At 44.9% G+C, this 27,734-nt stretch overlaps 1 protein-coding gene across 1 annotated transcript; it reads left to right on the top strand.

The window, feature by feature from the left end:
* Window positions 1-4,926: 4,926 nt before the first annotated feature.
* Window positions 4,927-26,080, top strand: LOC140206699 (uncharacterized). Its single transcript, XM_072274860.1, has 8 exons — window positions 4,927-5,428; window positions 5,607-5,924; window positions 19,449-19,569; window positions 20,890-20,945; window positions 21,330-21,394; window positions 22,582-22,623; window positions 23,283-23,326; window positions 24,857-26,080. The coding sequence occupies exons 1-8, from the start codon at window positions 5,377-5,379 to the stop codon at window positions 24,858-24,860; spliced, it is 702 nt and encodes a 233-aa protein (XP_072130961.1). The 5' UTR covers window positions 4,927-5,376; the 3' UTR covers window positions 24,861-26,080.
* The last annotated feature ends 1,654 nt before the right edge of the window (window positions 26,081-27,734 follow it).

Consider the following 27,734-nt stretch of genomic DNA (forward strand, 5'->3'; position numbering starts at 1 on the left):
AGAACACGGAAACACTGAGCCTGATGGTTTGAGATGTGTCTACTTTAATGCCAGGACTATCGTAAACAAGGCGAATGTACTTACAGCGCGGATCAATACGTGAAACTATGCCTTTCTGGACATTACAGAGAGTTGTATATCTCAGGGGCAGGAAGAGTGAGTGTGCCAGGTTTATATATTTCACAACGGACAGGAAGGGAGGTAAAAGAGGGGGAGCGTGGCATTGCTAATCAGGGATATTGCTAGGATTCCAGAAAACGAGGAATCATGGAATTATTATATTCTGAGGCAGTGTAGGCAGAAAGCTGAAACAGGAAAGAGGCAAAATCTCTCTTATAGACCCATTAAACGTAACGGGGATATCGAGAAGCAAATAGAGAGGCAGATTCTGGAAGGGTTAAATGATGATAGGGTTTTTCCTGACGGGAGATTTGAAATTTCATAATATTGACTGCCATCTACTTAGATCGGGGGTATCGTTCGTTTGGTGTGCTCGGGAAGTTTTCCTGACTCAATATATCTACTGCATTGTTGGCTTTTCCCGCGCCCGTGGTGATGCAAAAATATCACCAACTTCGCCTCAAAATTTGATCTGTCCTCAACTTGGCTGTTGAATTCCTCACACTTCTCTGATCCCCTCTTCGTTATCATTCCCCATTCCGTTTTCCCTTTCTCGCTTTATCTACTTACCTGCCCATAAACTCCCTCTGTTTCTCCTCTCCCTTCCCATTCTCCCATCGTCTTATTTTTTCTCCAATTAGACAGCCCCACCTCCCCTGCCCTTTATCTCTTCCACAAATCAACTTAACAGATCTTTACTTCACCCTCCCCCTTGCTCTTTTTTGCCAATCACATGCCACCGTGTTCCTCTTCCTCCACTTCCCGTACTTTCTCAGTCTGACTCCTTCGAACCTCCAGTCCTGATGAAGGGTCTCACACCGAATGTTTGCTACCTCGCCTGCTGAATTCCTCCGTCATTTTCTGTGTTAATCTGTATCTCCCGCATTTGCGGATTTTCTCGGGTCCCCCATCTCTGCTGCGCATTTGCCGTTGCTAAGGATTTATTTATTTCATGTGAGATCCTGCGTCGGTCTGACTTAGAGGGTGAGGGTATGCAGAACAAGTCAAAGTGTTTAGCTTCAGTGTTCATGACGTTTAATGCAGTCGTGGGGGTGTTTGTACTCACGGAGTACTGTGACCCTTGTAATTCTCTATCACTGACAGCTCTAAAGGTGTTTGTGTTTGTGGGAGTGTAGTGGGGGCTGGCAAGTTGCGGCCCTCCTTGAGTATGCCGTGTTTCGAGAGAAAGCTCATCAGTCATCGGGCTTTTTGGAGTTGATGATATACAGACCGGAAAATGAATGTGACACCAAGACCAGATTGCAAGCGAGCTTCACACTTCGTGGAGCGGAATGAAGGGGCCAGTCGGTCTGTTCCAAGTCTCGTGTTTATCGATCATATTAGTGACCGTTTCACGTGTCCGGTTCGCGAACTTGAAAGAGAGGTAGAATTATAGAGGTTTGAATTTTCAGCACCTACCTTGTCAATCTCTCTCACCGTTCTTTCATAACGATTGTTTCAGGAATCGCCAATTCGACACATCTTCATACATAATCTGGTGGCGCGAGATCTGAAGGCACTTTGACCTAACATGAGTGTAATGTGCTCTGGATTTTATGTGTAATTTCCTTCAAACATTGGAAGCTTGAAACAATATTTGGTATCTTCATTATCCAAAGACTTTGTTATAAACCATATAACAATTACAGCACGGAAACAGGCCATCTCGGCCCTTCTAGTCCATACCGAACGCTTACTCTCATCCAGTCCTACTGTTCTATACTCAGACCATAACCCTCCATTCATTTCCTGTCCATATATCTATCCATTTTTTCTTTGAACGACAACATCGAACCTGCCACTACCGCTTCTACTGGAAGCTCGTTCCACACAGCTACCACTCTCGGAGTACAGACGTTCCCCCTCGCGTTGTCCCTAAATTTTACACCCTAACTCTGAACTCATGTTATCCTGTTTGAATCTCCCCCATTCTCAATGGAAAAATCCCTATAAACGTCAACTCTATCTATCCCGCTCATAACTTTAAATACCTCTATCAAGTCCCCCCTCAACCTTCTACGCTCCAAAGAATAAAGACCCAACGTGTTCAACCTTTCCCTGTAACTCAGGTGCTGAAACCCAGGTAACATTCCAGTAAATTTTCTCTGAACTCTCTCTATTTTATTGACATCTTTCTTATAATTCAGTGGCCAGAACTGCACACAATACTCCAAATTTGTCTTTAGCAATGCCTTCTACAATTTCAACATTACATCCCAACTCCTGTACTCAATGCTCTGATTTATAAAGGCCAGCATACTAAAAGCTTTCTTCACCGCCCTATCCATATGAGATTCCACCTTCATGGAACTATGCACCATTATTCCCAGATCACTCTGTTCTACAGCATTCTTCAATGCCCTACCATTTACCATGTATGTCCTACTTTGATTAGTCCTACCAAAATGTACTTCTTACTCTCTGCCCATCCGATAGGCGCTACAGGATCCGCCGCTCCCGCACCAGCAGGAACAGGAAGAGCTTCTTCCCTGAGGCTGTAACACTGCTGAACCTCTCATCACACGGCAAAGCAACATTGCATCCATATTGTACTGTCTCAGTACTTTTATATTTGTGTGCTGTAGCACGATTTTCGCATTTATTTCATAATAACACTATTCTTTGCATTTCTGGTCAGATTCTAATTGCATTTTATTAGCTCTGTATCTGTACTCGGCGCAACGGCAATAAAGTTGAATGTAATCCAATCCAATCTAAAAAAAATGTAGCACCTCACTCTTATCAGCATTAAATTCCATCTACTCTCTTTCAGCCAACTCTTCTAACTGACCCAAATCTCTCTGAGAGCTTTGAAAACCTACTTCATTATCCACAACGCCACCTATCTTAGTTCCATCTGCATACTTACCAATCCAATTTACCACCCCATCATCCAGATCATTAATATAAATGACAAACAACATTGGACCCAGTACAGATCCCTGGGGCACACCGCTAGCCACCGACCTCCAACCTGACCAACAGTTATCCACCACTACTCTCTGGCAGCTCCCATCCAACCACTCTAGAATCTACTTTACTACTTCAATATTAATAGCCAACTAACCTTCCGTGTGGAAACTTGTCAAAGGCCTTAGTGAGGTCCATATAGACAAAATCCACCGTTTTACCTTCGTCAACTTTCCGAGTAACCTCTTCAAAAAATTCAGCAAGTTTTGTCAAACATGACCTTCCACCTACAAATCCACGTTGACTGTTCCTAATCAGACCCTTGCGGCACTACACTAGTCTCCGTTTCACCGAAACGGCTCACCTCCCACACTCTGAATGTCGCGTTCCAGCCCGAGGAGCTCTCAGTCCACCAGGCAGACCGCTTGGCTGCATCAGATAAGAACAGAGTAGCAGCGTCTCTTTCATGATAAACTCATCATGGTGCTCCGACGTTATGAGTTGGAGCAGAACCGGGTGTTTCTTCCACGTCCACAGAATGGGTGTCCTGATCCTCTGATTGAGGAATTCCTCAAACACTTCTCCTTCACCCTTCGCTTCTGGGCCACCTTCTTCCTGGTAATGCCCGCGTCCCAGCAACCCAGACACTCTATCTCGTGCGGTATACCTATTATTGCGGTGTACGGCCACAGGGTGGCGCTGCTCTGGCTGCCTGTCCCCTTCCCCTCTCCTGCCAGTCACCCGGGAGACTACCTCCTTCATCTCGGGGTGACTACCGTCCTGTAGCTTCTACCTATCAGCTCCTCATGCTCCCGTGTGAATCGAAGCTCACGGAACAGCAGCTCCGGTTCCTTAAGTTGGTCTCTCAGGAGCTGCACTCGATGTACGTTGTGCTGATGTATTTATGCGGGATAGAGGTGGCATCTGAATTTCGCTAAATCTCACACAAGGAGCAGAACACTGACTCCGCATCTGTTCTCAGCGCACTAGCTAGTCAAAAGAAATCAACTTACCACAAACTTAATTCCTTACTTCGAGCATTCGCCTGCGTTCGTCCAAGTATGTTGCGGCCTCCTCTTGTTCAGCGCACTAGCTATGTACTATCAGAAAAATATAATACTTACTCGAAACGTTCTCGATAACTTACTCAGAGCATCCGCCCTGCGATTGTTGAAGCTTGTTCAGCCCAAGCCTGCTTAACCAAAGCCAGACCAGGTTAGTAATGTCTCACTCCGTCATGGCCGTTCCAGCATGGTGAATCGTTCTGCACCTATTTGGTCGAGACAGGGAGTGTGTATCATGATCGTTGCCATAGACACCGCAAGTAATGCATGTACTAAAGTTTGCCAAATATTTAAGTAAGTAAACGAACGAATGAATGAACAAATAAAGGAATAAACAAACAAGTAAACGAATAAACAAATTAAAGATTAATTTTGAGGACGTGTTCGTGGGTCGATGGACCGTGAGACATTTGATTGCAGAGGCTGGAGGTAAATCTCTGAGTGTCTGTCTTCCGGCTCCTGTATATTCTTGGGTTGGTAATAATGAGAAGAGAGCGTATCCTGGTGGTGATGGTCCTTAATGAGTCACGGCCTTTTATAGACGGATTGGATTATGGCGGGGCTTGTACTGTGATGGATGTGATTGTATATACAACCCTCTGCAATCTTTGTCGATCCTGTGCATCGGAGCCTGCACACCAGACGGCGATCACCACAGTCAGAATGCTCTCCACTTCCCAGTCTTGGTGACACACCAATACCAGATCTCTTCAGTCATCTAATAGGATTCAGCCGATGACGTGCTTTCCTGTGTGAATGTATAAACATGAGACGCCAAGCAGAGATTCTCTGAGAAGGAGCTTACAGCTGCTGGCCCGAATCGCCGCCGACCCTCCAGTGAGGATTAGTGTGTGTTCTCAGCGTTTTAGGTTCCTTCAATCTCCATCTTCTGGCTCTGCGATCCAATCAGCTCCCATTTTTCACACAGTGGATTCTCGGGATCTGGCACGGAGGCCAGGAAATGCGGCTGAGTCCACGAATGCAACAGAGATAGTCGCTGCTCTCTCGTGATCGCGTGGATGACGTTCAGTTTACTCTCTCTTTATCACTTCATGTCGCCGGGTGAGAGAAACTACCTTTGAGATCATAATCGGATTCAACACAGCAGCAGATATTTGTAGAACAGCACACAAGGTTTGATTCAGATCTGAGCAGAGTACAGATTCTCTGATTCAATCAGCGCTGCCGCTTGTGACGTCAGAATCCAATTATCTGCCCCGCAAACCCGGAAGTGCGGCTCAGTCTCCGAGTGTAACAGAGATCGGCGCTGCTCTCTGTCGGGATGTCGGGACTGCCCTTCGCAGCGCTCGTTCTTTGTCTCTGCATAACCACTGGTGAGGAGCACTCTGTTGTATCTTTAGTGGTCAGACAATGAACTGAGTGACGTGCACTGGAGGAAGGAAAGACAGGTTATAAGAGACGATGTGATAATCTCTGCTGATTGAGCTAATTGTAGTTCTCGAGTCTCTCCGCGTCTGTCGCTTTTCACTCACACGATTTTCTCATTCACAGGTGAGTCTCAGCAGTTTACCATTCTCGTGGAGTTCAGCCAGATAAATGTCTCCGTCGGGGGTGGTGCGCTCTTTTCAGTGCGGCCGTCGGCCGTGATCAGCAGTGGAAGCTGGATATTTAAAGGGAAAGCAATCGCCCAGTGGATCGGTCAAACCGCGTCTTTTCACAATGCCTACACATCGCGGGCTGTTTTATTCACCTCCAACGGGTCGTTTCTGCTGAAGTCCGTGAAGATGTCAGACACCGGGGAATACCGTGTGAATATGGTTCCAGTGAGTGGCACCCAATTCTCAGCGGCCGTCACTCTGCGTGTCTTTGGTAAGTGAGACAGAGTTATACACAGTCATGCGATCTCGGACTGTAATTTCCATTTTATTCCTGGTGTGATATAACACAATATAACCTTTACTGTTCGTTGCTGGATGACGAATTCGTTCTGAATTAAAACTAAACCGGGTGAACGACACAGTCTCGCATTAGATTTAGTTTGGAGATCCTCTCGGACAGGCATCGGCGATGACCGCTAACTGTGGACGCAGAACCTGGCCTGTAGTGAACCCTACCAGTCCGACTGTTCGGTCTGCCCAACTCTCACTCGTACTCAGTAAAGCTGTAGATTAGTAACTATAACAGGACCAATGAAAAAATCACGAGAGTGGACAAGACAGCAGACTGTGCAAATGCAAATATAAAGAAATAGTAAATAAATAATGAGAACATGAAATGACGAGATAAAGTATCCTTAAAGTGAGGTCATTCCAGAAAAATCCATCAAATCAGAATGTGCTGCAGACGGGGCGGGGTCAAACACGATTTGCCCCTTTTCGGCTTTTCCAGACACCTATGGTCCTTTCATAATAATTTGGACAGCACCTCATATTTGTCGATTTATCCCGAGCATTTTTTTTTACGTGTGGGCTTTTTGCAATGCAAACCAACAATCCAGCTCAACTACACGAAACTATTTCTTCTGTGGTACAGTTTGTATTCTCCCCAGACGTGGTCGTAAAGTGTCTGAGTTGTGTATCTATAAACTCAGAGTTTATTTTTTACTTCAATTATCAGCGTCTGGTAAGGTAGAGTCCGGTGCTGAGTGAGATATTCTGATCCGTGTCATTACGCCGTGTGGGGCTTGCAACGCGTGCTTTTAAGACGAACCCCAATTTATATCTGTTCGGTTTTGTGTGAAACAATTCCCATTGGCTCCAAAACATTAACACGAACACTGAGCTTTGGATCATTTCAGTAGCGATAGTTTCTCTGGATGATATTAGAAACTGTTGTCAGTATTTCTGTCCTGTGTTTGCCAGTGATTATGCATCATCTTTCTCATTGCCAAGTCACCCTTGCCTGAAGTGAATTATTTCCTTCTTCCTCCTTCACGAGCTCCATTGATTTGACATTTCGTCGGGTTTGTTTTTGAAATGTGAAATTTCAAAACGCCATGGCGTCAAAGATTAAAACAGCAAAGAAGCAAACCCTTCGGCCCAACATGTCCATGCCGACCCCTGCATCTCCTTGCTATTCGCAGTTGCTGCGTTCGGTCAATAATATTCCAAACCATTCCGCTCCAATTGTTTATCGAAGTTCGTCGTAAATGTTGCAACTGTGTTCAGCTGGACCACTTCATCAGGGAGCTCATTCCAGGTGCTTATTACCCTCTGTGTTACGTTTCCTTAGACCCCTTTCAAATATCTCCCTCTTATCGTGTATCGCTATCCCCCTAACGCAGATGAATTTGTCATGTGGAACCTTGTTAAAGGCCTTACTGAAGACCATGTAGACAAAATCCACTGTTCTACCTACACCGGACCCCAGCAAATCCAAACGTTTTGTCAGACCCGCAGAATTACCACACTGACCATTCGCGATCAAGCCTTGACTGTCAGAATGATGGTAGACTTTGTCTCTTAGAAATCCCTTAAATTCTATTCCTGTAACTGAAAACATGCTCTCCGGCCGGGGGTTTCCCAGCTTGTACTTCCCACTCGTCGTAATAAATGGAACACAATTACCCAATATCCAAGCTTCGGCACATTTTTTTCCGTAACGTACATATGCTACAAGATCTCAGAATGATCAGAATTCCTTTAGTTTTAAGATCGTAATGGCCGAGGTTCGGTGTAGACCTTGTGGGTGAAAATACATTTGATCAGTGCCAATTATGACTCAATTAGGCGGTAACTCGGTAGAGTTATTTTAAACAGCTGACTTTAGGGACGTCCACACCATAAGACCATAAGACCATAAGACAAAGGAGCAGAAGTAGGCTATTCGGCCCATCGGGTCTGCTCCGCCATTTTATCATGAGCTGATCCATTTTCTCCCATTTAGTCCCACTCCCCTGCCTTCTCACCATAACCTTTGATGCCCTGGCTACTCAGATACCTATCATTCTCTGCCTTAAATACATCCAATGACTTGGCCTCCACTGCTGCCCGTGGCAACAAATTCCATAGATTCACCACACTCTGACTAAACAAAACAAATCTTCGCATTTCTGTTCTGAATGGGCGCCCTTCAATCCTTAAGTCATGCCCTCTCGTACTAGAGTCTCCCATCATGGGAAACAACTTTGCCACATCCACTCTGTCCATGCCTTTAACATTCGAAATGTTTCTACGAGGTCCCCCCTCATTCTTCTAAACTCCAAGGAATACAGTCCAAGAGCCGACAAACGTTCCTCATATGTTAACCCTCTCATTCCCGGAATCATTCTAGTCAATCTTCTCTGTATCTTCTCAACGTCAGCACATCCTTTCTTAAATAAGGAGACCAAAACTGCCCACAGTACTCCAAGTGAGGTCTCACCAGCGCCTTATAGAGCCTCAACATCACATCCCTGCTCCTATACTCTATTCCTCTAGAAATGAATGCCAACATTGCATTCGCCTTCTTCACTACTGACTCAACCAGGAGGTTAACTTTAAGGATATCCTGTACGAGGACTCCCAAGTCCCGTTGCATCTCAGAACTTTGAATTCTTTCCCCATTTAAATAATAGTCTGCCCGTTTATTTTTTTCTGACAAAGTGCATAACCATACACTTTCCAACATTGTACTTCATTTGCCACTTCTCTGCTCATTCTTCCAATCTATCCAAGTCTCTCTGCAGACTCTCCGTTTCCTCAGCACTACCGGCCCCTCCACCTATCTTCGTATCGTCAGCAAACTGAGCCACAAAGCAATCTATTCCATATTCCAAATCGTTGATGTACAATGTAAAAAGAAGCGGCCCCAACACTGATCCCCGCGGAACACTACTGGTAACCGGCAGTCAACCAGAATAGGATCCCTTTATTCCCACTCTCTGTTTCCTGCCAATATGCCAACGCTCTATCCACGTATGTAACTTTCCCGTAATTCCATGGGCTCCTATCTTGTTAAGTAGCCTCGTGTGTGGCACCTTGTCAAAGGCCTTCAGATAATCCAAATATACAACATCCACTGCATCTCGCTGCCATGTGCAACTTCTTCAGCACCAACTGCCCAGTGCACAATAGACAGGACGTTTGTTCCAGTAGAAGGAAGGACACGCGTCTGAATATCAGAGCTCTTTAAATTACGAGACGGCAGTGAATGCACCCAGGAAGATAAAATGTAAGGATTAGGAAGCTAAAGCAAAAAATGATTCTTGGTTATTTAATAATTTTTTTTAAAAACTGGTAGAAAACTCAATCTAAAAAGCGTGGATTGGGACAGGTTGTTCTCTGGCAAAGATGTGATTGGTGGGTGGGAAGCCTTCAAAGGGGTCATTTTAAGAGTGCAGAGTTTGTATGTTCCTGTCAGGATTAAAGGCAAATTGAATAGGAATAAGGAACCTTGGTTCTCAAGGGATATTGCAACTCTGATAAAGAAGAAGAGGGAGTTGTATGAAATGTATAGGAAACACGGGGTAAATCAGGTGCTTGAAGAGTATAAGAAGTGCAATAAAATACTTAAGAAAGAAATCAGGAGGGCTAAAAGAAGGCATGAGGTTGCCTTGGCAGTCAAAGTGAAGGATAATCCAAAGAGCTTTTACAAGTATATTAAGAGCAAAAGGATTGTAAGGGATAAAATTGGTCCTCTTCAAGATCAGAGTGGTCGGCTTTGTGCGGAACCAAAGGAAATGGGGGAGATCTTAAATAGTTTTTTTGCGTCTGTATTTACTAAGGAAGCTGGCATGAAATCTATGGAATTGAGGGAAGCAAGTAGTGAGACCATGGAAACTGTACAGATTGAAAAGGAGGAGGTGCTTGCTGTCTTGAGGAAAATTAAAGTGGATAAATCCCCGGGACCTGACAGAGCGTTCCCTCGGACCTTGAGGGAGACTAGTGTTGAAATTGCGGGGGCCCTGGCAGAAATATTTAAAATGTCGCTGCCTACGGGTGAAGTGCCGGAGGATTGGAGAGTGGCTCATGTTGTTCCGTTGTTTAAAAAAGGATCGAAAAGTAATCCGGGAAATTATAGGCCGGTGAGTTTAATGTCAGTAGTAGCTAAGTTATTGGAGGGAGTACTAAGAGACAGAATCTACAAGCATTTGGATAGACAGGGGCTTACTAGGGAGAGTCAACATGGCTTTGTGCATGGTAGGTCATGTTTGACCAATCTGTTGGAGTTTTTCGAGGAAGTTATAAGGAAAGTGGATGAAGGGAAGGCAGTGGATATTGTCTACATGGACTTCAGTAAGGCCTTTGACAAGGTCCCGCATGGGAGGTTAGTTAGGAAAATTCAGTCGCTAGGTATACATGGAGAGGTGGTAAATTGGATTAGACATTGGCTCGATGGAAGAAGCCAGAGAGTGGTGGTAGAGAATTGCTTCCCTGAGTGGAGGCCTGTGACTAGTGGTGTGCCACAGGGATCAGTGCTGGGTCCATTGTTATTTGTCATCTATATCAATGATCTGGATGATAATGTGGTAAATTGGATCAGCAAATTTGCTGATGATACAAAGATTGGAGGTGTAGTAGACAGTGAGGAAGGTTTTCAGAGCCTGCAGAAGGACTTGGACCAGCTGGAAAAATGGGCTGAAAAATGGCAGATGGAGTTTAATGCTGACAAGTGTGAGGTATTGCACGTTGGAAGGACAAACCAAGGTAGAACATACAGGGTTAATGGTAAGGCACCGAGGAGTGCAGTGGAACAGAGGGATCTGGGTATACAGATACAAAATTCCCTAAAAGTGTCGTCACAGGTAGATAGGGTCGTAAAGAGAGCTTTTGGTACATTGGCCTTTATTAATCAAAGTATTGAGTATAAGAGCTGGAATGTTATGATGAGGTTGTATAAGGCATTGGTGAGGCCGAATCTGGATTATCGTGTTCAGTTTTGGACACCGAATTACAGGAAGGATATAAATAAGGTTGAAAGAGTGCAGAGAAGGTTTACAAGGATGTTGCCGGAACTTGAGAAACTCAGTTACAGAGAAAGGTTGAATAGGTTAGGACTTTATTCCCTGGAGCATAGAAGAATGAGGGGAGATTTGGTAGAGATATATAAAATTATGATGGGTATTGATAGAGTGCATGCAAGCAGGTTTTTTTCACTGAGGCAAGGGGAGAAAAAAACCAGAGGACATGGGTTAAGGGTGAGGGGGGGAAAGTTTAAAGGGAACATTAGCGGGGGCTTCTTCGAACAGACAGTGGTGGGAGTGTGGAATGAGCCGCCAGACGAGGTGGTAAATGTGGGTTCTTTTGTAACATTTAAGAATAAATTGGACAGATACATGGATGGGAGGTGTATGGAGGGATATGGTCCGTGTGCAGGTCAGTGGAACTAGGCAGAAAATGGTTCGGCACAGCCAAGAAGGGCCAAGAGGCCTGGTTCTGTGCTGTACTTTCTACGGTTTCTATGGTCTCTTTCGTGAACCCTGCCAATTCCCACTTTTCGGGCTGCTAAACTTTCACTTGCAATCTGTAAAGCTGCAGATTAGTAACTATCACAGGATCAATGAACAATCCACGAGAGTGGACCAGACAACATTCTGTGAAAATACTAATATAAATAAATTGTAATAAATATTGAGAATATGAAATGACGAAATAAAATGTCCGCACAGTGAGATCATTGGTTGTGGGAACATATCACTGGATGGGCAAGTGAGTGTGGTTACCCGCTTTCTTTCAGAGCCTGATGCCTGAAGGGTTGTAACTGTTCTTGAACCTCGTGGTGCGATTCCTGAGGTTCTTGTTCCTTCTATCTGATGGGCAAATGATTCTATACTCTACCTGCTCCTATGCTCTGTTCCTCTAGAAATGAATGCCAACATCGCATTCGCCTTCTTCATCACCGGCTCAACCAGGAAGCTAACCTTCAGGGTATCCGGCACGGGGACTCCCAGGTCCCGTTGCATCTCAGAACTTTGAATTCTTTCCCCATTTAAATAATAGTCTGCCCGTTTATTTCTTCTCTCAAAGTGCATAACCATACACTTTCCAACATTGTATTTCATTTGCCACCTCTTTGCCTATTCTTTCAATCTATCCAAGTCTCTCTGCAGACTCTCCGTTTCGTCAGCACTACCGGACCCTCTACCTATCTTCGTATCGTCAGCAAACTTAGCCACAAAGCAATCTATTCCATAATCCAAATCGTTGATGTACAATGTAAAAGGAAGCGGCCCCAACACGGACCCCTGTAGAACATCACTGGTAACCGGCAGTCAACCAGAATAGGATCCCTTTATTCCCACTCTCTGTTTCCTGTCAATCAGCCCCAATGCTTTATCCACGTATGTAACTTTCCTGTAATTCCATGGGCTCTTATCTTGTTAAGTAGCCTCATGTGTGGCACCTTGACAGAAGCCTTCTGAAAATCCAAATATACAACATCCATTGCATCTCCCTTGTCTAGCCTACTGGTAATTTCCTCAAAAAATTGTAATAGGTTTGTTAGGCAGGATTTTACTTTAAGAAATCCATGCTGAGTTCTGCCTATCTTGTCATATGCCTCCAGGTACTCTGTTACCCGATCCTTGACAATCGACTCCAACAACTTCCCAACAACCGATGTCAAGATAACAGGTCTATAATTTCCTTTTTGCTTCCTTGGCCCCTCCTTAAATAGCGGAGTGACGTTTGAAATCCTCCCGTCCTCCGGAACAATTCCGGAATCTATCGACTTTTGAAGGATCATCGCTAATGCCTCTGCAATCTCCACAGCTAGTTCCTTCAGAACACGAGTGTGCATTTCATCTGGTCCGTGAGATATATCTATCTTTAGACTATCCAGTTTGACTTCTCTAACCTCCGCTAATTTCCCGTCTCCCCCTCGTACCCCATCCGTTATTTATTTCTATACACACATTCTTTCTCTCTCTGCCCTTTTTCTCTCTCTGTCCCTCTGATTATACCCCTTGCCCAACCTCTGGGTTTTTTCTCCCACTCCTCCTTTTCCTTCTCCCTGGGTCTCTTGTCCCATGATCCCCTCAAAGCCCTTTTGCCAATCAACTGTCCAGCTCTTGGCTCCATCCCTCCCTCTCCTGTCTTCCCGTATCATTTCGGATCTCCCTCTCCTCCTCCCACTTTCAAATCTCTTACTAGCTCTTCCTTCAGTTAGTCCTGACGAAGGGTCTCTGCCCGAAACGTCGACTGTACCTCTTCCCAGAGATGCTGCCTGGCCTGCTGCGTTCACCAGCAACTTTGATGTGTGTTGGTTGATACATGGAGAGGTGGTAAATTAGATTAGACATTGGCTCAATGGAAGAAGTCAAAGAGTGGTAGTAGAGGATTGCTTCTCAGAGCGGAGGCCTGTGACTGGTGGTGTGCCAGAGGGAACAGTTCTGGGTCCATTGTTATTTGTCATCTATATCAATGATCTGGATGATAATGTGGTAAATTGGATCAGCAAATTTGCTGATGATACAAAGATTGGATTACTGTCTTTGCTGTCCTGCTTCACAACTTCCTTCCTAACACCCTGTAGTCTGTTTTCAGGACCTGGTCTCGTTTCCTACCTAGGTAGTTGGTACCTATATGTACTACGACCTCCACCTTTTCACCTTCCCACTGCAGAATATGGGGAACCCGATCAGAAACATCACAGACCTTGGCACCTGTGAGGCAACCTACCATCCGCATTTCTTTCCTGCATCCACAGAATCGCCTGTCTGACGCCCTGACTATAGACTCCCCTATAACTGCCGCCTTCTTTAGTTTCCTACCCTTCTGAGCCACAGGGCCAGGATCTGTGCCAGAGGCCACTGTTGCTTCCCCCAGGTAAGCTACCCCCGCCCCGCCCCCAACAGTACTAAAACAAGAGTACTTTTAAGGGACACAACCAGAGGAGTACTCTCTTACATCTGACCCTTCTCTCTCCTGACTGTTACCCTTATATGTCCTCGAGGCCCCGGTTGCCTATAGCTCCTCTCTATCACCTCCACACTTTCCCCGACCAGACTATGGTCACTGAGCTGTATCTCCAGTTCTCTGATGCCGTCCCCAAGGACGCCCCTGGTACAGAGGCCGGGAGGCTAAAATGAACAAGACTGGAAGGCGAGTAAATGCGACTAGCTCAGCTAGAATATTTTGCGGGATAAAGGAGTCCTGTCTGACTCTAACAATGCCCTTGCAAAATCAGCTACTGATTTGCTCATGATGCATGTTGGGATCAGAGGCAGAGATGTTGAAATACCAGATCTTATTACAGCTTGCAGACCGTTGTCGTTTTGGCAGTAGAAAGCTGATGCAGTTTCCGAAATTGCGCAACATATGTACTGGGCATGTCTTTTTTCTCGGAAGCTGTGAAAACATTGTCAGGAAATGTGCATCTGTCATGCAATGAATTTCAACAGAAGGTTAGTAAGATACATCCCGCAGTTTGGCCGTTTCATGTTAACAGAAGGCGGCGGAATTCTGGAAGGCTTTGATAGGAGGAGTACTTAACCGACCACGGATTCAAAACACTGGGCACCGTCAACTCCAACGCCAGTTTCAGATCACAAGAGGTGTATATGTGAGGCTTCCTTGCTCTTCTGATGTATTTCCGTGTTTCCCTGTTGGAAACTCTGCAAGCATAAACACCAGTGTGATTGAAGGTCTGGGCAGCGGTGGAGAACTGTTCAATGAACTGAAAAGGGGAAGATATTATATCGAGCCACAGGATTTACACTTGCGAAAGAAATGGTGACAGTTGACGGCAGATGAATATGAATCAGCTTTGGGATGCAAGACATGCTGAGATATTAAAGTACGTCCGAATACAATGGATTGGGAGGTTCGTCATGTGTCCAAACATACCTGTATGTTCTTCTCACAATTTAACCGCTAATTATCATATTACCTGTCCATTTTTAATCCACAGCAAAATCATTAGATTTGTCATTGACTGAGTAGCTCTATAGATTTTATTGACCGCTGAGGTACACAGGAATAAACATTAGGTTTTCTGCAGACCTGACACCTGATTAGCGCACCATCTATCCGCCTATCAATCTGTCTGTCCATTCATCCATTATCTATCTATCCATTCATCCATCTATCTATCTATCTACATACTATCTATTTATCTTCCTATCTATCTATCCACCTATCGTCCTATCTATCTGTCTATCTATCTACTATCTATCCATCTATCGTTCTATCCATCTATTCCGTCTACGTATGCCTATGTATTTCTATCTGTCCATGGACCATAATTCAAAACTTCTATATTTTTCCCATTACCCTGATGGTCCACCAGTGGCAGGAGAGGAAAGAGAATTCTCCAAGTGTCATTCAGTCTCATACCTTGCTTCTCTCAGTGACTGAGATTGTATCCCACCAGGCTCGGAGGCTCTGTGCACCTGATGTTCCTCACCTGACCGAAAGAAGTGCAAGCATTTCCAACGTCTGAGCTCTACAGATTTCGATACGGCAGTAAGTTAACCAGGAAGGTAAAATGAAGAATGTCAGGATAAAGAAGCAAAAATCAAACATGGCGCTTGATCAGAGAACAATCATAAATGGGAGAAAACACAAAGATGGAATTAGATGTAGAGGTATTGGCACTCCTGAAGAACGATAAAGTGGATACGTCTCCCACTATCTACACAAGATTATTCAGAGAGTCGGGGGACCTACGGCGATATCTTCCTGTCCCCACTCGGCAGAAGTGAGGTACAGGAGTGCTGGTGACTGGATACTGTTTCAATATTTTAAAGCGGAATGCGTCGTTGGATGAGAAGGGTGTGCAGATATTAGAGACGGCGCAGAAGAGGCTGACAATGATGCTGCCTGAATCAGTGACAGCCAGTAACTTTCTTCCGAAGGTAAAAATGTCTAATCTGAGAAATCACGGCAAGTTACAACGCGTTGCTTGGGATAACATTTTCTGTACATTGAGTGTAGGTACTTTGAGTGCACAGGCAGGTTTGGTGACGGTTGCTACGATTCTCACATACTTTCCAAAGACGAACTATAAAGGTTAGTTGTAACACTTGTGAGCTTCACCTAAGAAGATCCTCGCTGAGGGAATTTGACGCACACGGCGCAGTCATTGTACCTTTCATCTTCAACCAGGTATGAGAGGAATTGAATGAAGCTGAAAATGGTGCGGAAAAGATTCACAATCACGCAACTGGGTTGGAGGACTTTCGGGGTTAGGAGTCTGGTTAGTCTGAGACCATATTCTCGGAGCGTGGGAGGCCGTGGAAACAGCCTGTGAACATGCGTTGAAACAAGACCTCTCACCATTCCATAGTTGTCTATGAAACCACCCTTCATTCTTCTGAATTCCAGTGAATACAGCCACAAATACATCAAATGCTCTTGATATCACAACCATTCAAAAATTGACACATAGTAGTAAACTTCCTTTGAAGCCCCTTTAGTTTGAACACATCCTTTCTAATATAAGTGGCCCAAATCTGCTCACAATTCTCCAGGTGAGGCCTCACTGGTGGTTAAAGGGTTAAAATATTGCATCGTTGCTTTTATAATCTCGTGCATTTGAAATTAATGCGAGCATTGTATTTGCCTTCCTCTCCACAAAATCAACATGAAAATTAAACTTTCGGGGACAATGCTCTTCAATATTTTGTATTTTCTCTCCACTTAGGGGATATTCAACTCTCATTTACTTACCAAAGTGCATGACCGTTCGCTGACCGGCACTGTATTCCATCTGCCATTTCATTGCCCATTCTCCTAATATGTCTAAGTCCATATGCGGCCTCTCCAATTCCTCAAAGCTACATACCCCTCCGCGTGTATTCGTGTCGTCTGCAAACTTTACAAGAGTGCAATCAATTCCATCGTCCAAATCATTGACACTGAACAGGAAAATAATAGGCCCCAACACAGACCACCCTGGAACACCACTAGTCACTGTCAGACAGCCAGATAAAAAGCTCACACTTTGGCTTTCGCCAATCGGCCACTACTTTATCCATGCTAGATCTTTCCTGAAATACCATTAACTCGGAGCTTGTAAAACGGCCTCATGTATGGCACCTTGTCATAGCCTTCTGAAAATTCAACCGGCTATTGTTTGTCGATCCTGCCTGTTATTTCTAACAGATCCAAGTACCCTGAGACCTCATACTTAATAATCGACTGTTTTTCAAAAAATTCCGTTCAACTCCCCTCTCATTGGTCCGTAGTTCAAGTTACCCCATTGTAATACTGATACATATGACTTCAGCCTCTCCTTCACAAATTTCAGGGTGAATTCGATCATATTATAAACAAGGTCCGGGCGTTGTTTGTTTTATTTTCCCTTAAGGTCTCTGTGCAATTCTGATTCATTGCTCAACACAAAATCCAGAATAGATGCTACATGAGGTGCCCTGAAACACCAGTTTGCAGGGACTCGACATGATCGCCTGCTGGAATCCAGCACCAACTTCATTTTCCCAATCTAATCCCCATGACTTATTCTAACATTGGCCTTTTGACATGCATTTTCTATCACACATTGTAATTTTAGGCCACATCATGACTCTGTTTGTCGGTCTCTGTGCAATTCCCATCAGGGACGTTTTACCCTTGCTGGTCCACAGCTCTATGCACATCGGTTTAATACATTCTGACCCACTTTCACCTCTTTCTAATAATTGGAGTTCATGTTTTAACAACAGAGCAATGCGGACCCGCTAGTCTTCCTGCTTGTCCTTTCGATACAACGTGTATCCTTGGACATCAAGCTCCCGGCTATATTCTTTCCGCCGTGATTCAGTGTTGCCGACAATATTATAGGACTAATCTTGTAGGTCTAATAAGATTTATAAAAACAGAGTATACGGGGAGAACAGCTTATTCCCATTTGTTCCAGAGGACAATTAAACTCTAGCCAAGTTGCTTAGTCCCCCTAAGTAACAGCAGTAAAACTTTAAACTCTGCAAGAGTTTCATTCGGTCTGCCATCTGACCAGATATCGAAACACATGGCGATAAGAGATGGGAATGGCGACCACCCTACGTCCTGTTCCCAAGCAGCTGTCCCGACTCTGTGTTCCATGTTCCTGTGTTGCTGTCGCTCTCAAGTTCAAGGCTCCGTCATGTCTTCGCCTTGCTCCGGAGTCCGAGCCCCAGTCAAGACGCAGGTTCTGGGTCCTTGTCCAAGGCTCCTAGTTCCCAATCCCTTGTCCTGTCCTGCTTCCTAGCCAAAGCCCCAGACCAATTCTGTGCTGCCGTCCCATCTCAAAGTCTGTGTCCTGTCCCGTCCCTAAGCCTGGTCTAGTCCAGTTCCTTGTACTTCAGTGTCTGTGTCTTGCTTTTGGGTCCGCTCCCAGCACTCTTCTCTATGACACCAAGACAATATCGGAGATCGTAAGACGTATCAATAAAGGCCGAACAATGGTGTATATGGAGTAGTGAGGTACCTGACAAGGTTCCCCGAGCTGGGATCACAGGAACATAGAAAATAGAACATAGAATAGTACAGCACAGTGCAGGCCCTTCGGCCCACAATGTTGTGCCGAATCTCAAACCCTGCTTCCCATATAAGCCCCCAAATTAAATTTCGCCATATACCTGTCTAGAAGTCTCTTAAACTTCACTAGTGTATCTGCCTCCACCACTGACTCAGGCAGTGCATTCCACGCACCAACCACTCTCTGAGTAAAAAACCTTCCTCTAATATCCCTCTTGAACTTCCCACCCCTTACCTTAAAGCCATGTTCTCATGTATTGAGCAGTGGTACCCTGGGGAAGAGGCGTTGGCTAGCCACTTGATCTGTAAGGAGTCACGAATTCAAGGAGTGGGGAGAAACATGGCTACGTAGATTCAGAATTGGATTGTGACAGATGAAACCCGTGGTAATGGATGGCACCTATTCTAGACAATAAGAGCATACGTCATAGGAGCGGGAATTCGGCGTTTTCGACCATCGAGTCTGCTTCGCCGTTCACAGATGGCTGATCATTTTCCCCTCCCCTCAACCATCCTCTTTAGCCTTCTACCCGTAATATTTGATACCGTGTTTATTCGGGAGCCTATCAAACTCTGTCTTAAATCACCCAACGAGCTGGCCTCCACAGTTTTCTGCGGTAGCAAATTTCAGAAATTCACCAACTTCTGGCTGACGAAATTTCTGCGCATCTTTGTTTAAAATTGACGCCCGTCTATCCTGAGTTTGTGCCTCCATATCCGAGACTCCCCCACCGTGTGAAACATACTTTCCACATCGACTCTGTCTAGGACTTTGAACATTCGGAAAGTTTCAATGGGATTCCCACTGCCCCCATCTCTCTAAATTCAAACGAGTACACACCCAGAGCAATTAAACGCTCCTCGTACGTTAACTCTTTCATTCCGGGATTAAGCCTTGTGACGCAATGTTCAACTCTAAACTGACCCAGTTTAATTGCTGTGAAAATGAACTTGCCACTGATAAAGACGTGTTCTCGGAATGTAAGATGTATATATTTCCCTTGTGTGTTATCAGCAAAAAGAGATGACAATTGTACCCCCGGCTCTGGCGCAATCGTGGGCATTGTTCTTGGTTTACTTGGCATGGGCCTGATCGGCGGAGTCAGTGGATGGTTGATCGCGAGGAAAGCTGGCGGGTAAATGCATGTTTTTTTCCCTTTACTATTTTTTTTCTTATAATTGGCACAGTAGATTTCTTTGTTGCCGGAATGGGACATTGGAAGCTCAAACGCGAATTTGCGATGCAGCCGGTGAATGAAGCAAGTTACACAAACTGCAGCTGGAGGGAACTGGCGAGTCAGTTATTATTTGTGGGGGACATGAACAGACCCTTTTGGGTGCTGGGATGCAGGATGAGGAAGTGTTTCATACGGCGCAACGAGTTCTGCGATTTGTTACCGAGGCAACAATTATTGGAGTCAGGAATGCGTACATTACAGGAACAGAACCACTGGCCGTGTTGAAAGTTTATTTTTTCATGTCTGCTCACCATATGACAGGAGGCAAGCTAAGGATTCAGAAAGGGTCCAGAAGGAATATACAAAAGCGGATACTGGGTTCAGGGATAGATTGGGTATTTGGGAGACAGCTGTTTCCTGGAAGGCATTTTGAGTGGGGTTTGTACTGAAACACATAAATATTACAGTTCATATGAGAGTTTGGAATTACTCTCCAACACCAATGAGTCCTGGGTTAAAGGTCACAGAAACAAGATGAAAGAGGCAGGCACTGCAGTTGAGAGTGAACGGTTTGCTGTTGGAACTTGGAACGCTTTGCTTGCAGATCTGAAGGCGGATCAGAAGCGGCCATTAAGAAAATGGATGAATACCTGGTGACGATATATATACTAAGCTCAGGAATTGAACAAGAACAGTGTATTGCTGGAGATCCCCATCAACCATTGAAATCCTTCCCGTGCGGTAACCGATCTATGATTGAATATTACACTGTCGATATTCTGTCACAATGGAGCAGTTGGTCAATCCGCACGTCCGGTCTGTTTAATAAGAAAAATGGGGACCGCTTGGTGTCCATCTGTTTGCATTGTTTTTAAAACTAGTTTCCCAGGGGGGGTGCTAAAATTGATTAGTAATTCTGGAATGATTCCACAGATCAGAGGTTATCGGTGGACAGAATCAGCATTAAGCATTCATGTCGACGATGCTTTCCTGAAATGAGAGCATTTGTTTGAAAGTGTGCTGTGTTCTTCAATACACGTGTGCCGCTTTCTCCTGGAAAGCTGAGGTCCGAAAGGCCAAACTATTTTCTCTCCTTAACCCATTCTCGTCACTGTTGTTGGGATCGAGTAGATCGGGCATCCAATAACAGGAGCAGTATCACGGAATAAAAAGAGATTATCAAATGGAATTATAGCAGCCGTTCTCATTCGGTGTACCGGTGCAGGAAAGTGACACCCTGCCGAATTCATGTTTTGACCTTTGCTTCTGTTTATTCAGGATCAAACGTTCACCACAATCCAAACACGACACGAGCAGCAATTCCGGAAGGAAGAGTGAGTGAACTCCGTTTCAACTGTTCTATTACTGAGCCCATGGGAATCCAAATAGCGGATTTAAATATGGGATCTCAGAGCGCACGGAAACAGCTCGTTCGTTTGTTTGTTTGTTTTTAATCTCGGCCAATGGTTGAGTATTCCAGTTAAAAAAAGATGAAATTATGAACTGAAGATTACAGTATCAGCGGAGAGATGGTATGGTAATTTATTCAACTTAATTCCTCATCATGTTGATCAAGGGACTACCTGTTTCTGGCAACTGGAGGGGATGTAGCTCATGATATCGCCGGCGTTTTGTTTAGGGCGCGGAGTGTTGTCTGCTGTATTAACAACGGCCCTTAATGCTCTTCACCGTTTTGACACATCTGTTCTGTTCCGCAGGCACCTTGGATACAAACACCGTGAACGCATCGCAAACCTATGAAAATTTCGCCAGGAATGAACAGGTTGGATCTTTGTATTAAGTTCATGATCTCAGTCATTGTTTTGCAAAGGAAGACAAGAACATCGGTAATATGATCCGTGGCGTCCATCGGGCCCTTCCGCACTGATTGGACATTTATATAGATCAGAGATAATCTCCCCGGTTCTCATTTTCAGTGAACTGAGGAAAAACACCTCAAAGTAGATCCTCACCAGATGGATGAACATCGACCCTTTCCTCCTGGTGTTTCTGTTCACTTCCCTCTTCTTATATTCTCTCTTGGACTCATTTCTCTTCTCTTCACATGCCCGTCAACTCCCCCTGGCGCCTCTCCATCTTCCATTTCTACCATGGTCCAGTTTCCTCTGTAATCGGATTCCTTTTTCTTCAGCGGCTTACCTTCTCCACTCTCCAGGCCCACCTATCACATTCAACATAGACAACCTTCCTCTCCCCCACCCTTTTTTTTTTATTCTGGCGCCTTTCTGCATCCTTTCCAGTCCAGCAGGAGGGTTGCGGCTCAAAATGTCGACTGTTTATTCACTTCCATTGATGCTATCTCAAATGCTGTTTTCCTCCGGCATTTTGTGCGTGTTGCTCCGGTTTCCAGTATCTGCAGCTTTTCTTCACTGGAGATATTTGTGCTTTCCACAGAATCCATAATTCTCCCACTGTGCAAAATCAAATCTTACTCTGGAATAAATTTCATGAAGGATCCTTTATAAATGTCCGGTCAATGCGGGTGAGTCACAGAGGAAAAGCACGGTCAGGTCTGCACCTGCCGGACTGTGATCAGCGATGATCTGTGTGAACGTTTAGAGAAATAACAAATACGGTCAGCATCCTGAGGCCACAAGTCCATATCCCCACTCTGTCACGTGTACGTTCTGATCCAGACTAATCTCTCAAGGGGATTGTTTCTCAAGGGGATTTCCTCGTCCAGAAATATGCATCATACTATCCTTATTGCTGAATGCTTACGAATGACTTAATGCTGTTTCGAAGCCTTGCTGATGTCAGAAAAAAAAATATTCTTCTCACACTGAATCAGAAACACGCAGTACGTAGAATGGGGGATGGTGCAATATTGCTCCAAGCAGCAAAGAATGTGGAAATTGATGCTCTCGGGGTTTTAATATGGACAGACAGAATACAACTGTTGTGCACTTGGTTATAGGTCTCAATAGAATCCTCATGTTCTCTTTCCAGGGCAGAAGGAACAATGCAGAAGATGGAAGCTCCACTTATATGGTAAGGACTGTATTTGCGTCACTCCCTTTTTGAAGTAATTCTTTCCACTTCACACAGTAAGAGACAGACCCTGAAGTGAGACATTCGATAGCGAAAATGAAGTCGAAGAGGCAACAGTAGGGGAGAAATAAATGGTGGATGAACTCATTAAATATTATGTGTCAGTTTTTACTGTGGAGCAAACCATCAGTATGACAGTGTCAGGACACGGGAGTGGTTAATAAGGAGAAGATGCAAGGCAAGCTGGAAGGGATGAAGGTAGACAAAACCCCTGGACTATTTGGACGAGATTAATTGCGCCACAGCATTCTGAAATGGGCCGCTGAAGAGGTAGTAGAAGGATTAGTACTGATATTCCAATCTACAGATTACTATGGGTATTATTTTTGACGACTGGAACATTGCAGATCTCGCTCTGAGCTTCTTAAAGGAAGGGAAGCAAATGACAAGGGATTATGCGTCCTTTCGCTTGGGGATCATGACTGTCTGCCTCGAATCCTCTTTTCATCATGGTCCGACTGTTCCGTGTTACTTTCAGACATAATTTATTAAAAAAGCGCAGGTATTCTTCCGTGTTCTTGTAGCTCCCCTCTGTCACAAAATGATTTTATTTTTTTAAATAATTATTGCTAACCATGCTGATATCCTTGCGTTAACAGGGACTTGTCCTGGACGATCGATCTGTTTACAGTGATCTGAAGAGGTATGTGAATGGAATATTGTGCCACTGATACATAAGACAACGTGCAAAGGAAACGTATGCACTAATTCCAAGCCTATGAGCCGTACAGGGCCATGGTTGTGCGCGTGTAATAGCCACTCTGTGATTAGCAGTCTACAGGCAAGCAACAGTTCCACACGGAAGGTTAGTTAGAAAGGTACAATCGTTAGGCATCAATATCAAAGTAGTAAAATGGATTCAGCGGTGGCCAGATGGGAGACGCCAGAGAGTAGTGGTGGATAACTGCGTGTCAGATTGGAGGACGGTGTGTAGCGGTGTGCCTCAGGGATCTGTACTGGGTCCAATGTTGTTTGTCATATATATTAATGATTTGTCTGATGGGGTGGTAAATTGGATTAGTAAGTATGCAGATGATACTAAGATAGGTGGAGTTGGGGATAATGAAGTAGGTTTTCCATGCTGGCAGAGAGATTTAGCCCAGTTAGGAGAGTGTGCTGAAAGATGGCAGATGGAGTTTAATGCTGAAAAATGTGAGGTGTAACATTTTGGTAGGAATAATCAAAATAGGACATACATGGTAAATGGTCGGGCATTGAAGAGAGCAGTAGAACAGAGGGATCAAGGAATAACGGTGCATAGTTCCCTGAAGGTGGAATCTCATGTGGATAGGGTAGTGAAGAAAGCTTTTGATATGCTGGCCTTTATAAATCAGAGCATTGAGTATAGGAGTTGGGATGTAATGTTGAAATTGTATAAGGCATTCGTGAGTCCAAATTTGGAGTATTGTGTACAGTTCTGGTCACCGAACTATAGGAAAGATGTCAAAAAATTGAGGGGGTAGAGAGGAGATTTACGAAAATGTTGCCTGGGTTTCATCTCCTAAGTTACAGAGAAAGGTTGAACAAATCAGGTCTTTATTCTTTGGAGCGAAGAAGGTTGAGAGGGGACTTGATAGAGGTGTTTAAAAATCTGAGGGGGATTGTTAGAGTTGACGTGGATGGGTTTTTTCCATTGAGAGTGGGGGAGATTCAAACAAGAGGACATGTGTTGAGAGTTAAAGGGTAAAAGTTTAGGGGTAGCACGAGGGGGAATTTCTTTACTCAGAGAGTGGTAGCTGTGTGGAACGAGCCTCCAGCAGAAGAGGCTGAGGCAGGATCGATGTTGTCGTTTAAAGTTAAATTGGATAGATATATGAACAGGAAGGGAATGGAGGGTTATGGACCCAGTGCCGGTCGGTGGGGCTAGGTGAGAGTAAGAGCTCGGTACGGACTAGAAGGGCCGAGATGGCCTGTTTCCGTGCTGTAATTGTGATATGGTTATATGGTTTATAACAGTGCAAGATTGGAGTCAGGTGGCATCGCCCAGTGATATATTGATATGAAAGGAACAACTTTCCTGGGCCTATAACAATATGAAAAACATATTAAATGAGGTTGCATTGTCACGATGTTGGACACAGATTCTGAGATCATCACTCGTATTTGTCCTTACCAGCAGCCGGACCTTCTGGTTGCTGACGTTGTCAACATGAATTGGGTATTGTTTCCGCAGATGACGTCACTGGTACAGGGAAGACGATGGTCGGAACGTGAATTGGCCCAGAGAATGGACAGCAATTGAGGAAAAGGCCATCGTTCATTGTTTTTTTTCTTTTAATCGTCCTCCGGGTCTCCATTAAATCTCCTCCGCGAGTGCCAGCCTCACGACAAAGGCAACACAGAAGATTTTGACTCGTTTTTATCGTAGCAGCTTACTTGGTTCGCATCAACCCAGACTGGTGCTTTGGCGTGTCAGGGGATTTTCATAAAATGACCGCTGGTCGAATCTCCATACCGTTCGTGATCTATTCTTACCACGTTACCAGTTGATTATGTGCTGCGTTATGTGATTTATATGGCAAGACATCTTAAACCTATTCAATTCAGGTGTAGTTAGCATAGGGGAGTTCGGAGATCAAGTCCGGCGTCAGCTGTAAGAAATCTGCAGATCTCAGTATCCAGAGTCCAGGAAGGTGAATTGGTCATTGTAAATTGTCCCGTGATGAGCTGAGCGTTAGGACGTAGAACATAAAACATAGAACAAAAGAAATCCACAGCACATTACAGGTCCTTCGGCCCGCAAGGTTGTGCCGACCAGGTCACCTACTGTAGAAACTGCCAGGAATTAGCCTACCGCGCAGCTCTCTATGTTTCTGAACTCTATCTGCCAATCTCAGAGTCTCTTAAAAGACCCGTTGTCTCCGCCTTCGCTGGCAGTTCATTCCACGCACCCAACACTCTTTGTGTGAAAAACGTACCCCTGACCTCTCCTTGTTCCTACTTCCAAGAACAATAAACCTATGCTCCATTATGTTATCCACTTCAGCTTTGGCAAAAAAGACTTCGCTGGGAGTGCATTTCACGACCCCATACCTCCCTATGTGAAAATATTAACTCTCCCACTCCACTTCTACCTAATTCCAAGCCCCATGAAGCTATGCCCTCTCGTGATAACCATTTCAGCCCTGGGGAAAAGCCTCTAGTTATCCGCACGATCAATGACCCTCATGATCTTATACACCTCTATCAGGTCACCTCTCACCCACCGTCGCTACAGGGATAAAAAACAAATTTCGCTCCACCTGTTCTCATGAGACATGCTCCCCAATCCGGGCAACGTCCTTGTAAATCTTCTCTGTTAACCGGGCTTGTCATCGGTCGTTGAAAGGCCCGAAGCGACAGCTCCGCGCTTTACTGCTGAATAATAAATGCAATAAAACAGAAAACGGTGCTGAAACCCTGAGTTGACTCCTGATTACTGCGTGACTGGGCTCAGAAAATGACTATCAATCCGAGTCACTGATTCAGCCCACTTTTGCAATGTTCCTTATGCAGAAAATATGAAGTCGCCTTTTATGTCTCCTCTGTTCCCTTTCCAATACTTCCACATCCTTCCTATACTGAGGCGACCAGAACTGGACACAGTAGTTCAAGTGTGGCCTACCCAGAGTTATATAGAGTTGCATTATTACATCGCATCTCTTAAACTCTATCCCTCTATTCATGAAAGCTACCACCCCATAAGCTTTCTTAACTACCCTATCCACCTGTGAGGCAACTTTCAGGGATCTGTGGACATGCACCACCAGATCCCTCTGCTCCTCTACACTACTAATTATCCTGCCATTTACTTTGTACTCTGCCTTGGAGTCTGTCCTTCCAAAGTGTACCACCTAACACTTCTCCGGGTTGAACTCCATCTGCCACTTAACAGCCCGCTTCTGCAACCTATCAATGCCCCTCTGCAATCTTTGACACTCCTCTACACTCTCTACCACAACACCAACCTTAGTGTCGGCTGCAAACTTGCCAATCCACCCTTCTACCCCCACATCCAGGTCGTTAATAAAAATCACGGAAAGCAGAGGTCCAAGAACAGATCCTTGTGGGACACCACTAGTCACAATCCTTCAATCTAAATGTACTTACTCCGCCACGACCCTCTGCTCTCTGCAGGCAAGCCAATTCTGAATCCACTTGGCCAAACTTCCCTGTATCCCATGTCTTCTGACTTTCTGAATAAGCCTACCGTGTGGAACCTTGTCAAATGCCTTATTAAAATCCATATAGATCACATCCAGTGCACTACCCTCATCTATATGCCTGGTCACCTCCTCCAAGAACACTATCAGGCTTGTTAGAAACGATCTGCCCTTCACAAAGCCATGCTGACTGCCCCTGATCAGACCATGACTCTCTAAATGCCCAGAGATCCTACCTTTAAGAATCTTTTCCAGTGATGATTCTGATTTTAAACATGCCCTCGGCTGAGTGAGGAGCAGGCAGACTTAGCAGTACGGGGTGAGCTTCTCGGTCTCTTGTGGTCAGGGAGGTTGGCTGATTTTTCCAATATCAAAGTGGGTTGATAGATTGCAGAGTGAGCTTATCACTCCGTGAGACATATCTCCGCGAGAAATGGTCAGCAGGAAAAGGATTAGAAGAAGAACATTGTCATCAAAGTGTGGTGGGGAGTGCTTGTTATTTTTTAAGGGATGGGTCGTTGTGTTATTGGCAAGGCTGGAATTTAACACCCCTCCCTTACCAAACCTCTCGTTGAGAGGTTTCTGTTGGGCTCACTCCTTAAACTGTCAGATCCTGTCTGGGAAAGGTGATCCCCAAGATGCTGTCAGGTTGCGGGTTCCCGGAATCTGACCCACACCATGATACAAGCAGGTCAGGCAGATTTGCCAGTGGCGGGGAAAGCGGGTGGCGCTATTCCTCCTTTTCCTTGCTGCCATTCGCCCTCAGGGTGAAAGCGGTTGTTGGGTATGGGGGTGGGGTAGGTGGTGGTCGTAAATTCTCGTAGAATAGTCCTGGTGAGTCCTGGTCAGTGACTGTGTTGTACTCCACAGACTCTGCAAACATCGGCCATCACGTGCGGGTGGTGGAGG

This window comes from Mobula birostris, chromosome 13 (genome assembly GCF_030028105.1).
Source record: "Mobula birostris isolate sMobBir1 chromosome 13, sMobBir1.hap1, whole genome shotgun sequence".
Taxonomy (NCBI): Eukaryota; Metazoa; Chordata; class Chondrichthyes; order Myliobatiformes; family Myliobatidae; genus Mobula; species Mobula birostris.

Bases quoted from the DNA above. Each gene is read 5' to 3' on its own strand.
- LOC140206699 (XM_072274860.1), top strand. From the start codon at position 5,377: ATGTCGGGACTGCCCTTCGCAGCGCTCGTTCTTTGTCTCTGCATAACC. The intron at 20,946-21,329 runs GTGAGTGAACTC...TCTGTTCCGCAG, and splicing joins CAGCAATTCCGGAAGGAAGA to GCACCTTGGATACAAACACC. The intron at 21,395-22,581 runs GTTGGATCTTTG...TTCTCTTTCCAG, and splicing joins ATTTCGCCAGGAATGAACAG to GGCAGAAGGAACAATGCAGA.